General features: G+C 41.2%; 1 protein-coding gene across 1 annotated transcript; it reads left to right on the top strand.

Moving 5' to 3' along the window:
• The first annotated feature begins 266 nt into the window (after positions 1–266).
• Positions 267–17,366, top strand: sf3a3 (splicing factor 3a, subunit 3). The gene is made up of 17 exons (XM_089023472.1): positions 267–475; positions 585–632; positions 1,658–1,710; positions 2,669–2,774; positions 2,873–2,945; positions 3,205–3,296; positions 3,379–3,461; positions 3,614–3,752; positions 3,829–3,897; positions 3,986–4,053; positions 5,146–5,253; positions 5,499–5,568; positions 5,673–5,837; positions 7,610–7,720; positions 11,835–11,925; positions 13,032–13,087; positions 17,152–17,366. Exons 1-17 carry the CDS (start codon positions 380–382, stop codon positions 17,227–17,229), a joined length of 1,506 nt encoding a protein of 501 aa, XP_088879598.1. The 5' UTR covers positions 267–379; the 3' UTR covers positions 17,230–17,366.
• Positions 17,367–17,873: the final 507 nt, after the last annotated feature.

Genomic DNA, 17,873 nt, shown 5'->3' with positions numbered 1-17,873 from the left:
CCGACTGAAAATAAATAAACGCATACGGTATATATATTTATAATAAAAAGATTTCGAAAATTAACTTAGCATTCAATTAAACTATATATATATATATCCTGCAACTGTAAAGTGTCCTTGAGAGTTTCGAAAGGCGCTTAGAAATTAAATGTATTCTTGTTATTATTATTCTTCTTACTATGAAACCCTCGTGAAACTTACGCCAGCACCGTAGGTGGCGATAATGCATCTGAAAGCGGTGGTTGACAACCTCCATTCAAGCCAGACAAGAACGCGTGTGTCTTCGAAAGCCGCATTTGAGTTGAGTCTTTAGCTTTGTGCGCTATCGTTATCCTGCCATTTCTCCGGATTCGTTGCGTGTTACTCTATTGTATGAAATATGGAGACCATTTTAGAACAGCAACGTCGCTATCATGAAGAAAAGGAGAGGCTGATGGATGCCAAAACCAAAGAGGTTTTACATAAAAAATCGACGGTCAGTGTGACAAGGGGACGCTACAATTAGCAATACTGTTTAGCTAACAAACACCGTTTCAAATGATTATATTCTTGTTTAATTGAATGCTAATGTTTTGTGTCAACAGTTGCGAGAGCAAATCAATTCGGATCACAGGACAAGATCCATGTTGGACGTAAGTTTCTTAAAATGTATTAATTCGCCGTCGTTATTTTGCTTCTATTGTCAATTTTTCCGCTACTCTCTTGAGAACGACACGTCTAAATTCTGCGTCGTTTTGTGTGTCAGCTCGTTGGGCGCCCCAACCGGCCCTCATCGACAGTTTCTCTGTCACGGTTTCGAATAGTTTGCCGTGAACAGCTCTGATTTGTTAATCGCCCAAAACGAGAACTTCTTGGTATTCTTTGAGTCCTTTGTATTTACGGTTTTCCTGAGAGGACCGTGATGAATTTAGGCAAACCATATAAATGTTTACATATTGTATGGACAGCGTACAACAGATTGATGAAATCACAAGTCAAGAATAATGACTGTTATTGTGGATTACATATGACCATTTGAAATGTTTATATCGATGTCAGAAAGAATCGTTGAACTTGACGTGCTTAATTTCCTTTTGTGGGCAATCTAAAATGGCGTAGTGGGCATTTATTTTGACACCTTTGGGTTACACTCTTCTGCATTACAACTCCAACCAACTTTTTAAATTGTCCTTCTTTTTTTATTATTCATTTCCTACTTGACCCGAACTGCGTCCGTTTATTTTCGTCGGGCCCAAATACATTTGGCAATTATTTTTATTTGACAAAGTTGTCAGTTTGCTTCACTAGCCCATAGAGGAATAAATATGTGAAACAGAAGACCTCATTTACAACTTCCAACTGGCTGCAAGGAATTGTAAACATTCAAAAAAGACTAAAAGGTCCAGCGCAGGATTAAAACACGTGACACCAAAGAATAAAACGTCACCAAAATAAGCGGGTATTCGAGGCCGGAAAAAAATGTCTTGATTATCTGTATATTGTTCTAAACTACCACGTACTGCCCTTATACATGTCTGCTGAAATATGTTACCATCACAGTATTGCCTGTCGTATACACTTGATAGTTCACGAACTTTACTTACACCTTTCACATTTGCTCACCCCGTCCGTGATCATTTATTTTCGGATGCACACTGACTATCCCTTTTTTGTGTAGCGTTATATGGAAGTGAGTGCCAATCTCAGAGACTCTTACGAAGACAAAGATGGGTGAGTCCTTGTTTTCCCACTTTTAAGAAACGTGCATCTTCTTTTCCTTTCTGCATTACCCTTCAAGGGGTTTCCACAGCCAATCAGTGTCCTCCATCTTAGGAGGTTTGATTCGCATGTTTGTTTTGGCCAAACTTTTACGTCGGATGCCCTTCCTGACACAACCCTCTTTTTTTTATCATGAAGACTTTCATCAAATAGAGTGATTTGCATATCGTGCACAGTATGTAATCTTTTTACTCGTTTTTTTTCTGCCAACGCATGAAGTGTCTCACACTGTATTTTCACGCAGTAAGGGGAGGGACCCTTGGACATAACCATCCTTGGCATTTATACAATGAATATGCATGTAAAAATTAGATCAGCATTAAAGTTAACGTGTGGCTTGTTATTTTTTCAGTCTCGAGCGTTGATGCGTTGACATACATCTAAGATGAAACCATCTTTTTTCTATTCCCCGTATTACTGGTAATACGCAGCAAACGGACTTTTGCCATGACAGTAGCGTCACAAACCAATTTGGACTCACAGTCCATTCATTTGTCTTCTTGTGACGTGGCATCAACTGGGTAGAAAATCATCCGGGAGGGGCTCAGAGTCCAGCCGCTTCTCCTCCACATCGAGAGGAGCCAAATGAGGTGGCTCGGGCATCTGATTAGGATGCCCCCTGGACGCCTCCCTGGTGAGGTGTTCCCACTGGCAGGAGACCCCAGGGACGACCCAAGACACGCTGGAGAGACGATGTCTCCCAGCTGGCCTGGGAACGCCTCGGGATCCGCCAGGACGAACTAGAAGAAGTGGCTGAAGATGGATGGATGGATGGAGTTCTACGTTGAGTTTTAAAATATTAGTACAGATATCAATTGGCATCTTCCACAAGAACACACTGACACGACTCATCTTTTTTTAATAAGTGTCGAGTTTTATAATCATGCTGTATCCTGTACATGATTGGCAGCATGAGGAGGGACGAGCTTGCTGCCATCTCGGGGCCCAATGAATTTGTAGAGTTCTACAGCCGACTGAAACAGATCAAGGAGTTTCACAGGAAGCACCCAAATGAAGTAAGTCAGCCATTCTTGGACACTGTCAACGTCGGTTAAATTTCAAGCTCCTTATTGTCGTTTTTTTTTTGTGTTTTGTGTGTTTGCATCCACTGTAGATTTCCATTCCAATGTCTGCAGAGTTCGAAGAGCTCATGAGAGCCAGAGACAACCCGAGTGATGAGGCTCAGAGTACGTCTTGCCATCGAAAATGTCATCCTTTTCTCTCTTTCTCTCTATCTAGCTAACCCTCCATCCCTCCGTCGCTTTATCCCCCCATCCCTCTATATCCATCCATTCATCCCTCCATATCTCTGTATCCCTCTCTATCTCTATCTCTATCTCTATCTGTCCCTTACCTTGTGCTTCAGTTTGGGAAATCGGCTCCTAATTTGGTGTAGTTATTTTTGTGTGAATGGACATTAACAAAGAAAGCAATAAACGTCTGCAGACTTGGTGGACTTCACGGATGAAGAAGGATACGGTCGCTACCTTGACCTTCACGACTGCTACCTCAAGTATATCAACTTGAAGGCAGCTGAGGTTGTTTTATATTTTCAATTGTTTGTTTTACACAACCGAGCAAAGTTGCGATTCTTATTAAGCGCTGCTTATCCTTCAACAGAAAATGGAATACATCACTTACCTGTCATCGTTTGACCAGTTGTTTGACATCCCCAAAGACAGAAAGAATGCGGAATACAAAAAGTGAGTGGCGGATAAATCATAATAAACTAAAATTCTGTTTCAAACAATTACAATACTTAAAATGTGTGAAATGCCCCTTTTGCCTACCTACACTTAAGGATCCCTTTCCTTAAAAATGCTACGTGCAAACGTGGACCATGTTTTCCACGCAGGTACTTGGAGATGCTCCTAGAGTATCTGCAGGACTACACGGACCGGGTCAAACCTCTTCTTGACCAGAATGACCTGTATGACAAAGTTCTGCTGGACTTTGAGAAAAAGTGGGAGAGCGGCACTTTTCCAGGCTGGCCTGTAAGTCGTCTGCCTAATTTAAGGGTCACAACATTGAGAGCTGTTACTAGAATTGTTTTTTGTTCTGTGATGATAGAAAGAGACAAGTAGTGCTTTGACACATTCTGGAGCTCATCTGGACCTGTCAGCTTTTTCGTCCTGGGAGGTAAAAAATACACTACATTACATTACATTACATATATGACGTGAATATTATTTTGTGTCTTGATGTAATTCTTATTTCTGTCACACAGGAGTTAGCTTCCCTTGGTCTGGATAGATTGAAATCTGCTCTTCTGGCTTTGGGACTGAAATGTGGCGGGTGAGTTTGCCTCCGACACCTTACACAGTTACAGTAAAGTCTCGTTATATCGATATTCAAGGGAGTCGGAAAAAATATCGATATAACCGGGACTATCGATATATCCGATATCGATATAACGAGACTTTACTGTATGTCTGCAAGGAGCAGCTGTCTTTGATCGATTGGCCCATAAAGAGATTAGCACGGATCACAAAATATGCATACAATTTTAAATACAGTGGATTCAGAAGTTGCGAGCATAGAATCCCTAATGCTCAGTAAGCGGCGTGCAAGTAAGCGGTGTAAGATCACCAAAAAAGACAAAAACAAGGATAATATAGTGCGTAACCGAAGCTGTTACTTGCACAGGCGCCATCTTGGTATGCTTCAAACTGTTTAATGACCACTGAACAGTGTCTGAAACTCATGACAAAAAGTTACCGTACACCAGGGCAGACAATTCTAAAAAGTTGCCTGCCCAGCCATAAAGTTGCCTGCCCCATTTTGCACGACTTGAATCACAATAAGACGACTTATCGCAAAAACACCCATTGTTGCAAAGTATTAAGGATTGATAATCAGAATATATAACGGAACAGCACTTTAAAGTGTACCTACCACAAATGTTCCCTTGCTTAATTGATGGTAAATCTCCCTCGCTGATGATTTTGCTCGAGTTGTCGTTTGTCCATACACTGATGGGCATGTTGTACGATGCAATGTTTGCGTTGCGTCGTCTGCTACAAGCCACGTGAACTCCTCTTTCCACCATGCTTTTAATGTACGTTTACGTTTCGTAGCCTCATAAATTGTGTTAGCTTCTTTTGAATCTTTCTTCTGGAGTTATGACGCTCGGGAAAGTCCGGAAGCACAGTTATTCGATGCAGGCTTCTGATTGGCTGCCGAGTATGCAAATTGCCAAACGAACCGAAATGAAAAAAAATCGTTCATTTTTTTTTTTTTTCTTGAAAAAGTTGTCGGACCGTCCGCTTTGTAAGTTGTACGCCCGACATAAAAGTTACACGCCTCGGGCGTCCGAGCAGATGTCGTATCAGACACTGCCACTGAACTTTTATTTATTCTGTCTTTGCTTCCGCTTTTGTTTGACAGGACTCTGGAAGAGAGAGCTCAGCGACTCTTTAGCACCAAAGGCAAATCTTTGGAATTACTGGACCCTTCGCTTTTTGCCAAGAATCCCAAAGCCAAAGGACCCAAGAAGTATACGTTTATTAACTATCTATTATGAATGGACCAAAAGAGTACATGTTCATATATAGTACTTGAACATATCAAGTATGGATACTTGATAATGCCATCTAAGAATTGTGCTGACAAGGTGTTTTAATGATTGAGTTGGACAATGCCAATAGATATGTTTTTATAAAATCAATTTAAATGTAATTTGTACACTCAAATGGCTGATTATGGTGACATTTTTTGTTTTCCATTCACCGTACCTTCAGAGACACGGAGCGAAACAAGGAAATTGGCTTTCTGGAGGCTCAACTCTATGAATATGTTGAAGTCCTTGGTGTAAGTATCATAATGTTGTCAAATAATTCCAAAGAAATTAATTTCACCAATGTGTGAAAGTCATCAGTAGCAGACAACAAGATTGTGCTGATTTACTTTTGTAGGAGCAGAGGCAACTTACTCATGAGAATGTGCAGAGGAAGCAAGCGAGGACTGGAGAGGAACGTGAGGAAGAGGAGGAGGAACAACTCAGTGAGAGTGAAAGCGAAGACGAAGACAACGAAATAATATACAACCCCAAAAATTTGCCACTGGGTTGGGATGGCAAGGTATAGAAGCAATGCAAAAATACAAGAATGCTGTCTTGTTTTCACATGAATCTATCCGGAATAGCACAGAGTGAGCCTTGTTACGACTTTTTTTTTAATGGCATCCTCCCAGCAAATGACACTGTGTGTGTCTTGTTTTCTTTTTATTAACTCCAGCATGTGAAACATCACCACACTATTCTGATGGCTTGTTTGCAGCGCCTGTTGGGGACTAATAATAATAATAATAGTAACAGTAGTAATAATAATAAAAAATAATAATACATTTCATTTTAAACGCCTTTCAAAGCTCTCAAGGACACTTTACAGTCACCGACAAGCATAGGTACTATAATAAATAAAACACAATCACAAAATACAATACGAAAAATAAAATACAATTATAAATAGAAACGAGAAAGAGAGCTACACAGAAAATGCCATTTTAAATAGGTGGCTTTTGAGATGGGATTTGAAGGTGGGAAGAGAATCCATGTTATGAATGTTGGGAGGAAATGAGTTCCAGATTTTGGGGGCAGAGCAGCTGAAAGCTCTGTCCCCCATCGTGCTGAGACGGGCAGGGGGGGGGCACCCAGAGGTGGAAGGAGGAAGTCACATCTAAAGCTAACAGTCTCAAACGTTGGTTTTAAATTGGACGTTGTTCTTAAATTGTACTTGCAAATTGGAGTTGTGGTTAAATTCATTTTCCTTCATCATCGGCAGCTGTTAAAGAGGTTTGTAAGATTGAAAAAAAACCAGCCCCTAATTCAAAGTTTTAAACTAGGAAAGAGCTTTTCTCTTAAAGGACAACCGACACCATTTTTTGTTTCCTAACTGACATCAGAAAAACGTTTGATAGCATCTAAAATACCCAAAATACGCAGACTTATATTTTGTGTCAAATGCAAAACACCAGTAAAAATGACTTAAAGTGTCCCAAAACTACTTCAAAATAACCCCGTAAATGGCCAGATTCAGAAGGTCCCGCCCCCTTGTTCGTGACGTCACGCCAAGACGTCCTGCCTTGCTCGAGCAACAAATCAATGGCTTCAGATTCGGAGAAGATGCTTTCTTGTTACTCATCCACTTATGAATATGATTCAAATAGTTGTGAAGAGGAAAGCATACATGTTTGCAATCGGTTAAAGAAGTCCTTCCGGATCAATTGTGCTGTCAGGACTCCAATATAACGTCCCGAAAAATGCACAGGATGGCGCCCAAATTCCATTGGAAATGGGCTGATTTGTCTGCTGGGAATTTGTGTCAACTAGTATCAAATAGTAGTCTTGGTGCAACACACAACGATTCACCATGGCGTTATTTATGTGTTTTCCTTCTAATTTGGCCATCAACACGAAGTTTTGAGACCAAACAAAGTACCCAAAATGCATTGTGTGTCGCTTTCTCGGTCAGGGGCGTTCCCTCCGTGACGTCACGTCTCGGAAACAAGACTTCCTGAATATTCAGTGCGAGTCTTAAAACGTAAAATCTAGCTATATGCGGCGGAATCTTTGTAAAATATGCTCAGTAGAAGTCATTTGAAGTCATTTTACAAATTATGTCCGGGGCGTCGGTTGTCCTTTATTATTTACCAATAAAATCAAAGTAAACTGCAGGGAAATAAATATTCTCACAATGTCAACTATAACTATTTTCTCCCTTTTACGGAAATGTAAAATATGTCCTTAGTTCCTCATTCAATTCTTCCAGTAAATATCAATCAAACATTGTGTTCCCTTTTTTTTTGTATATTAATAATGGTGAGTTTGACACTGCTTTCACTTTCCTTTCAGCCAATTCCATACTGGCTTTATAAACTCCATGGCCTGAATATCAACTACAACTGCGAAATCTGTGGAAACTACACCTACCGAGGACCAAAAGCCTTTCAACGACACTTTGCGGTATTTTCGTTTCAAGCAAAGATTCATGCGTTCATGGTGGTTCCTGTGGTCATTGCTCTCTTTGCCAGTGGGTTTCATCACTTCATCACATCATTCCCACATTTATTTACTGGCTGTTAGAGATAAATACTTTATGTTCGGCTTCAGAATTTGTCGCAGGAAGTTGGCGGGGCAAAAATCGAACTGCCTACACTCCACCATTACAATATACAGCGACCAATCACAACATTTTGACCACCTGCATAATCTAATGATAATCCCACGCAAGGGTTCGTCTGTGTAAACTCTCAGTCGTACAGGAGTGGTCCATCGATGAAAAGGTTTCTTCAGCCGTCATCTGTACAAATTTGAAGGTGTCGCACGCTTCGCTTCTTATCCAAGAAACTTTGTCAGCAAACTCAAGTCTTACTGGTAGTTTAGGCCACCAATATATATATATATATATATATATATATATATATATATATATATATATATATATATATATATATATATATATATATATATATATATATCTATATATATATCTCCCTACTGTCCAGACATGGCGGTGCCGGACTCTGCTATGATAGGTCCCTGCTCTCGGGTTGGGGGGAGCAGAGGACTACTCCCTGCAGCTCCACTGATTGTTCCTCTTGTTCTGACTAACGATTGCCCCACTTCTTCCAGTATCACCTACCTCATCAGTATTACTAATCCTATGTTGCCTAAGCAGGCTATTGTATGAACGATCCAAATTGAACCTCACCCCACCAAACCGGTTTAATGAAGGATTTAGTTGTTTTATGAAAATCGCTTCTTTTACCCCCCTTTCAAACCATCTATGTTCTTTTGCTCAGATTTTCACCTCATTGTCGTCAAATGAGTGGTTGCTAGCTTTTAGGTGCAAATGTACTGCCGATTGAGGCCCACTAGTATTATCCCTGTGATGTTGATAAAGTCTTTTTTTGAGAATTTGTTGAGTCTCCCCAATGTATTGCTCTTTACAATTTTCATTCTTACAATGTATGGAATAAACTACATTACTTTGTTTTTCATTTGGTAGCCTATCTTTTGGATGCAATAATTTTTGCCTTAAAGTGTTTATCGGTTTGAATTAAGTTGGAATTTTGTGTTGCCAAAGGACTCTCCTGCAATGTAAGGTACTGCTACTCCTCTCCTTTTTGTATCTTGAGAAATTTTGGTTTCATTCCCTATTCTTTCTTTCTGACATTTGTTGAATGACCACTGAGGGTACCCACAGTTTGAGTCCTCTCCTTATATATATATATATATATATATAGAGGGCCTAAACTACCAGTAAGACTTGAGTTTGCTGACAAAGTTTCTTGGATAAGAAGCGAAGCGTGCGACACCTTCAAATTTGTACAGATGACGGCTGAAGAAACCTTTTCTTCAGCCGCAAGGGTTGTGTCAAATAATTTATCTTGATAATTATGATCTTTTTTTTTGTTTGAGATGGCTACTATTTTAATAATAATAATAATAATACATTTCATTTATAAGCGCCTTTCAAAATTCTCAAGGTCACTTTACAGTCACAGGATAAGTTTTACTGTGGGTGAGCTGCAGCAGCCACACGCGCCAGCGTTCACTCAAACAGATAGAAAGCTAGCTAATAGATACAATAATAATAATACTGCATTTCATTTATAAGCACCTTTCAAAACTCTTCAAGGTCACATGATAGAGTCGCTGAGTGAGCAGCGGCAGCCACATGCACAAGCGTTCACTAAACCTGGAATAACTCAAATAGATAGAAAGTTAGCTAGCTGGCTAATGGATAACTAATAGCTAGATAGATAGCTAATAGATAGCAATTAGATAGCTAGCTAGATGGATAGCTAATAGATAACATATAGATAGCAATTAGATAGCTTGTTAGGTAGACAGCTTGATAGCCAGCTAGATAGCAAGATTAGCTAGCCATCAATTAACTAATAGATAGCCAGCTAATAGATAGCTAGCTAGATAGCCTGGAATAACTCAATTAGATAAGCTTATTTTACATTCAATTTTTTTAGCTTTTTGTATGTTGAAATTTCTTTTGGAACAAGAGGCAATAATATCCTGTTGAGGCGTTTTATAACTTGAATATCTCGACTGAATAGACGGTATTTGTATAATGTGCCCTTGCTCTCAGCTGAGCAAGTACACTGCACCGAGCTGCAAGACGGTTCCAGCCCGAATTTTGCAATAAATGCACTGTACCACAGCATGATTTTTTTCAACCTTGTTTTGTTTCAAATGACTGGCCATTTAGTGCTTGTACCGACTGTTTACTTCCTGTTAGGTTAAAATATTACAAGCTAATATTAGCATGAACAGTTACTTTTAAAATTGTAAATATTATGAACGGAATGAAATATTGACTTGATTGCGCAACGTTATAACCCAACAATTGGCATGTTGGTTGTGAGAGAGATCGCCAAAAAAGGCGGCAAGTTGAGTTATTCCTAACAATTTGATTTAATGCAGAATTCTGCGTCTCAGCTCTTTGACAGAAAATATTTGTGTGCCCTCAAAATCAGGTGAGACGGGCAGACACAGACAGGGGCCCATTTTTAAAGGGTACTGCAAGCATATTCAAATTTGGCTCAAACAAAGAAATCAGCAGTTGATTGGATCCCTCCTTCTCTGGTGTCAGTCATTCTCTTGGCGATACAGTGGCACCTTGGCTTACGAACTTAAATGGTTCCCAGACAGAGTGTGTAAGGCGAAAAGTGTGTATTCAAATAAAAAATAATTTCCCATAGGAAACCATTAAAATGAGAATAATGCGTTCCCAGGTCCACATAAAACATAATTTTCTACTTTCTAATTTTCTAAGCCTTAAAACTACACAAAATATACCTTATTTGATGTATAATAAATGTGCTATGGTATTATAATTAAAGAAATAAACTGTACAGTATAATAAAGTAGTTTTATTTACCTTTGTGATGGTCGTTGATGGCTTGATGGAATGGAGTGGCCGGTTTCCTCAGCATGAAACACTTGATGAGGAACGTAGCCTTTTTCCACCATCTTGAGGAATGATCCCTTGTAGGTGCTTTCTCTGTGATAATTGTATCTAGTTCTTCATCAATTGTGATCTGTTTAGCTGGCTTGATAGCTTTTTGCATCAAGTGTACAGATGGCTTGTGCGGGTTATTTGTGGAGCCTGATTGATGGGATATTTTAACCTTCCAGTCTACAGTCTGCTTTTGAATTTTCAAAGTTGAAACGAGTTTAAATTTCACTGTTTTCGATCCATTTTCTCACTTTTTTTATGTTTTCTCTTTTATTTTTCACTTCTGTTTTTTGGTTTAAAACTCTGTCATCTCCCTTTCGTATGTGTGTGTGTGTGTGTGTGTGTGTGTGTGTGTGTGTGTGTGTGTGTGTGTGTGTGTGTGTGTGTGTGTGTGTGTGTGTGTGTGTTTTCTCTCACTCTCTCTCTGTCTGCCTGTCTCTTTAATATTTACCCCCCCCCCTCCACTGCTGACTTTTTGTACAATCACATGACTTTAACTGAAGGCGTCATTTAGTTTTTGGAGAACGGCCTTACTCTCTCTCTGTCTGTAACCCCCCATCCCCCACTGCTGCGTTCTTGACCAATCACGTGGCTTTAACCGAAGACTGGGGGCGGGGACTAGAGGAATATATGCAGTCGGCTGCTATTTTGTTGTTAGAAGAACGGGCTCGTTCGCGAACGACACATCACTCTTTGATGCAGCTCCGTGTGTATCCCGAAAAAAGTTCGTATGCCAAGGTAAAAAAAAAATTCATGAATGCAACATTCGTAAACCGAAAAGTTCGTAAGCCAAGGGGTTCGTAAACCGAGGTCTCACTGTATCTCAAGATGGGTCCCTGTCAAGCCACTTTTCATCTCCTTTGGGTGATGAGAACCAGCTGACCTTTTGACCCCCTAGTGCCTGCAAAGATACAACTCCGACACACATTCCGCATCTGCTCCCTCATCTGTCTATTGCAAACAAAGCACTATTGATACTGATGAACTCATTATTTTAATGTTCATCCTCCAATGTTTAAAATTAAATGTCCTTATTTCCTTCATTCCCAAAGGCCGTTTGTTGCTCTTCAACGGTTGTGTTTTCTTTTCTGTTTTGGTTAGGAATGGAGGCATGCCCATGGTATGCGCTGTCTTGGAATCCCCAACACCGCCCACTTTGCCAACGTCACACAGATCGAGGATGCCGTATCTCGTAAGTCCCGTCCGTCCATCTTGCCGTGTTGTATTGTAGTATTTACTTCGACATCGATGGCTCCATTATGGATATAATGGGAATGATTTCACAGCTGTTGCAGTTCATTGGACATCTTCAAAGCAAAGACATTTATTTAAGTAGACAGGACACAAGCCAGTGTCTTATTGTGCCAGTCCCAAGCCCAGATAAATACAGAGGGTTGGGTCAGGAAAGGGCATCCGACGTAAAAGTTGACGTAAAAGAAACATGCGAATCAAACTGAAGATGGAGGACATTGATTCGCTGTGAAGGAAAATTCAATATTGTGCTAAGTCTGTTCTCTTTGTCTTATCTGTAATACCATAGAAGATCGAATTAACACGGGATTGATTGTGTAATAACTAAAGAAAATAGAAGAAGGTGGTTTACTTTACTCTAATTAACATTGTTTATCTATTAGAAAAATAGAATTTAGTCAAATATTGGTTTTTCATTTGCAATTTAGAAATATCCAATGAATGCATTTTGGTTTATTTCAATCCGTTTTGTATACGTTGGCAATCCATTTAAATCGGTCCCATCAATTTTGGAATTTGACCCCCTTTTCAAACTCAAGGGAGCCAACGGGCTCTTTTTCCCAGATGCATCCTTGCATTAACGATAAGTTCAACAGAATAAAATGATTTGTTTCATTCATCAAATTACCATGTCTACAAGCAGTAAATTATATAACAACCAACACTGCGATTACCCTTTAGATCTCATGAACAACTTCAATACCTCAGAATCGTGCCTCCAGTCATATGGCTCTGTCGTGTTGTGTGCATAAATCACAGTTGAGTTTAGTCATACACCCTTCGGATGATTCATATATAAAAATCAGACTGGCATTCCCATTTCTTAAACGTAATTAGGAGACCTTTGTGTGTGTGTGTGTGTTTTTTTTTTCGGCACCTTCTCAAACTGTCATCCGCATGCGCCAAACGTTATCTGTTCCGCCCCATCATCGCCACGGAAAACAAATCCAAGACAAAACTAAATTAGAAGAAACGTTTATATACAACAAGCACAGATTATTTTTATCGGTACATTTGTTCTCATAACTTTTTTCCCCTCAACACTAGTGTGGGCGAAACTGAAGTCCCAAAAGGCTTTAGAACGCTGGCAGCCTGACACAGAGGTAAGGAAAAATTTTGTGAAATCCCAAGCCTTCCGAAAGAACAGCAAGGTCAATTCCTTTATTTTTTGTTTCTCTTGAAAAAAAAAAATGGTTTCAAATTAAAACTCAACTCAACTTGATTCAAGAGACAAAAGTTTAAGAGGATATCCTTTATTTCATTTAATTGATAACTAGATCATGGGCGTCAAACATTCCAGCAGGTATAACAGGGGTCTCAAACTCCGGTCCTCGAGGGCCGCGGTCCTACATGTTTTCCAAGTCTCCCTGTTGCAACGCACCTGAGGCTGTGTTGCAACAGGTGTGTTGCAACAGGGAGACATGGAAAACATGTAGGATTACGGCCCTCGAGGACCGGAGTTTGATACCTCTGAGGTATAATGAGGCCCGCAGGATAATTTCGTCCATCCATCTTCCTTCTGCCGCTTATCGGGGGTCGGGTTGCGGGGGCAGAAACTTCAGTAGGGAAGCCCAGACTTCTCTCTCCCCAGCTACTTCTTCAAGCTCTGTCTGACGGATCCTGAGGCACTCCTAGGCCAGCCGAGTAACGTAGTCTCTCCAGCGTGTCCTGGTTCTCCTGCCTGTGGGTCATGTCCAGAACACCTCAGCAGAGAGTCGTCCAGGCGGCATCTTAATCAGATTGCCAAGCCACCTCATCTGGAGAAATGGCTTGAATCTGACCTCTTCCCGGATGACCAAGCTTCTTTCCTTATCTAGAGAGCTCGGACACGCTGCGGAGAAAACTCATTTTGGCCACTTGTATCTTGTTCTTTTGGTCATGACCCAAAGATGAGGCTTGGGATGTAGATCGATGGGTAAATTGAGAGCTTCGCCCTTTGACTCAGTTCAATCTTTACCACGAACGACTTATACAAAGTCCGCATTACATCAGACGCTGCACCAATCCAACACAACACCCTTTTTTAAATTCCCAGACGCATCCCTGCAAACCTCACTGGAAACAATTCTGCAACAATACTGCAGACAATGCAAATTCTGAGATCCGTGGTATCGGGACCGAACAGCTTGTATCAGGGGGTGCGGTACCCCAAAGTCCCGAAGCACTCCCCACAAAAGTCCCAGAGGGACACGGTGAAACACTTTCTCCAAGTCCACAAATACATGTAGCCTGGTTGGTCGAGTTCCCACGTATCCTTGAGGACCCTCCTAAAGGTGAAGAGCTGGTCCACTCTTACACGGCCAGGACGAAAACCATACTGTTCCTGTTCGATCTGATGGTCATCTTTCCGACAGACCCTCCTCTCCAGCACCGCTGAATAGATATTCCCAGGGAGGCTTAGGAATGTGATGCCTCTGTATTTGGAACACACCCTCCTGTCCCTGTTTTTTAAAAAGAGTGACCACCACCCCGGTCTGCCAATCAAGAGGCACTCTCCCCAATGACCATGCGATGTTGTGGAGGCGTGTCAACCAGTACGGCCCGACAACATCCAGAGCATTGAGAAACTCTGGGTGGATCTCATCACCCTTGGGGCCTTGCCACCGATGAGCTTTTTAACCACATCGGTGTCTTCAACCACAGAGATAGGAGAGCCTTCGTCAGACTCCGTTTCCTCTGAGGAAGTAGTGTTGGTGGAGTTGAGGTCTTCGAAGTACTCTGTCCACCATCGCACTATGTCCCGAGTCACGGTCAGCAGTGCTTCAACCTCGCTGGACACGGTTTGTGTTGTAGTGCTTCACCCTTATGAGACGTTGGATGGTGGACCAGACTTTCCTCAAAGCATTCTGAAAGTTGGTTTCCTCACCAAACTTCTCCTACACCCGAGTTTTTGCCTCTCCGACCACTGAAGCTGCGTTCCGCGAAGCCAATACCCGTCAGCTGCCTATGAGTTCCACAGGCCATAAAGGCTCCTTCAGATTGACAGCATCCCTTACTGCTGGTGTACAGGGGTTTTTGCGACGATAGGCACCAACCACCATATGGCCACAACTCAGGTTTCCCGCCTCAACAACAGAGGCGCGGGACACATGGTCCATTCTGCAGAACATGCTTCATTCTGACTCAATGTCCCCTCCCCCGGGACATCGGAAAAGCCCCGCCAGAGGTGGGTGTTGACACTCCTTCTGACAGGGGATTCTACCAGATGCTCCCAACAAACCCTCACAATACATTTGCCGCATTGGTGTCCTCTTCTCGAGCCAAGCCTGGAGGTGGGGCTCATTGGTGAGTGACTGATGGCTGGCCTGACACACGTGGGGCCCGGCCTGGGTCGGCCCCAAGAGGCAAATTGGCTCTCGCTTACCTCTATACCTCGTACACCAACTCGGGCTCTTTCCCTCCGAGAGAGGTGACGTTCCATGTCCCTAGAGCTAGATTCTGTAGCACAGGATCAGACCGCGAGGGTCCCAGCCTTTGGTTACCGCCCAGCTCATATTGCACCTGACCCCTTTGGCCCCTCCCATTGATGGTGAGTCATAGCCAGACATACCTCCACACACAGCTTGGGTTCTGGTAACAGTTCCCTCGAGAGAGGTCGGACTCTTTCACGCTGGAGTTTCCCCTGGTGAGAAGCGCAGAGCAGGTGTGGACATACTCGTTGCCCCCAAGATCACTGCCAATACATAGGGGTTCACACCGGTAGACGAGACGGTCTCCTTCCTCCGCCCTTGGTTGGGGGGGACGGGTCCTGACCGTTGCTTGTGCATCTGCAACAAACAACAACTCAGCGTACCCACCCATGTTGGAGTCCTTAGAGGACGTGCTGGAGAATACTCCTGCTGGGGACTCACTTGTTATGCTGGATGACTCCAGTGCTCATGTGGGCAATGAAAGTGAGTCTTGGAAGAGCGTGATTGGTAGGAACGACCCCAAACCCGACCCAAACATGAGTGGCAGGATAAGTTATAAGTGAAAAATTGCATCCAGACAGAGAATGGATATTTTAAAAAGATGCAATTCTTGAATTAACCGCTAGGGGGTACCCTGTCTACATCAAAGTAGAAAACATTGTTTAGAACAGAGAAAACTGCAACTCTCTGAGTCAGACAGATCCAACATAGCAGACTGTGTCAAGGACATGTAAATACACATCAAGGATATGTGAATGCTTCTTTTCAAGAGCCCTCTCCTTAGTTTGTCGAGGTGTAGACGGGAGGTTTTTCTATGCAATTATGAAAAAAATACTTCATTAAAAAAGAACATACAGTGATACCTTGGCTTACAAACTTAATTGATTCCCATACAGTGTGTAAGGTGAAAAGTGTGTATCCCAAAAATAACTTCCCATAGGAAACCATTAAAATGAGAATAATCCCTTCCCAGGTCCCCATGAAACATGATTTTCTACTAAATAAGCCGTAAAACTACACAAAATATACCATATTTTATGTATAATAAATGTGCTATTGTATTGCAATGAAAGAAATACACCGCACTGTATAATAAAGTCATTTTATTTACATTTGTGATGGTTGTTGATGGCTTGATGGAATGAGGTGGGAGGAGGTCGGAGAGAGGGAATTGCTGTTTGGAAGGAGAGTCACATTCCATAAGGACTGTAATCAAAGAAATAAACTACTGTATAATAAAGTGGTTTTATTTACCTTTGTGATGGTTGTTGATGTCTTGATGGAATGAAGTGGCCGGTTTCCTCAGCATGAAACACTTGAGGAACGTAGCCTTCTTCTTTCACCATCTTGAGGAATGATCCCTTGTAGGTGCTTTCTCTGCGATAATTTTACCTAGTTCCTCATCAATTGTGTTACGTTTAGCTGGGTTGATAGCTTTTTGCATCAGGTGTTATATTTTTTAATGTTCCTAAACCGAAAAGTTCATAAGCCAAGGGGTTCGTAAACCGAGGTATCATTATACTGGAAAAATGCGCTATTGGTGTTGTGTGTGTGTTTATTCTTCTGACAACCAATTAATTTAACATACATGAAGCCTTAGCAACGTGCCAACTCAGAAACAAGAACATGTCACATATTTAATTGTTAATCAAAATCCTAGATGTGTTCCCGAAAAAAAATCAATTGGGCTTGCTCTTCCACTCCTTTTTTGTTTGTCCTGCTGAAAGTTATAATTGACTGACTTTTATGTTTTTCAGGAAGAGTATGAGGACTCAAGTGGAAATGTGGTCAATAAAAAAACGTATGAGGATCTCAAGAGACAAGGCTTACTGTAGATATCCATGATTATTTTTTAACAGTGTCAGTTTTTCATTTTTTTGCTGTACTTTTCACTTTCCATTTCCCATTTTGGTCTTTTGTGATTTAGACTTTTTTGATCAGCACAATAAAGATCGTACTTTGTCTACTTTAATATTTTTGACTTTGTATTTTTTTCTCTGTGATCTGCAACAAATTATTTGTTATAACAACAAAGTATTTATTTAGTATAAGTGTTTGTAAATACAGTAAAGTCTGGTTATATCGATATCGGTTATATCGATAGTACTGCTTATTACGATACTATTTCTATGAACGCAAGGAGAAAATTTACATGCCGCAGGATCGGATATATCGATAGTCTGGTTATATCAATATTTTTTCCGACTCCCGAGAATATCGATATAACGAGACTTACTGTATTACTTGGTAAGTCTATTTTGACCATTTGCTTTGACCTCTGGTGGTGATTGTTGTACTACACTAAAGGTGCCGTTTTGAATTTGGGTCGTTTTTTTGTGTTCCACAGGGCTCAATTCTGGGGCTTCTGCTGTTCTCACTGTAACTCCTCACTTTGGGTACAACAAACAATTTCTCAGAATCAGGCATCTTTCTGGTTCACATTCGCCTTAACCCTCCTGTGGTCTTAAGGTCAAAATGA

Source organism: Hippocampus bargibanti, linkage group LG20 (assembly GCF_051943395.1).
Source record: "Hippocampus bargibanti isolate YZ-2025 linkage group LG20, ASM5194339v1, whole genome shotgun sequence".
NCBI lineage: Eukaryota > Metazoa > Chordata > Actinopteri > Syngnathiformes > Syngnathidae > Hippocampus > Hippocampus bargibanti.
The sequence above is the reverse complement of the archived record's forward strand: the minus strand, read 5'-3'. Positions and strand labels throughout refer to the sequence as shown.

Coding starts and splice junctions, on each gene's coding strand:
- sf3a3 (XM_089023472.1), top strand. CDS start 380: ATGGAGACCATTTTAGAACAGCAACGTCGCTATCATGAAGAAAAGGAG. Junction 1,711..2,668: donor TCTTACGAAGACAAAGATGG/GTGAGTCCTTGT, acceptor CATGATTGGCAG/CATGAGGAGGGACGAGCTTG. Junction 5,838..7,609: donor CACTGGGTTGGGATGGCAAG/GTATAGAAGCAA, acceptor CTTTCCTTTCAG/CCAATTCCATACTGGCTTTA.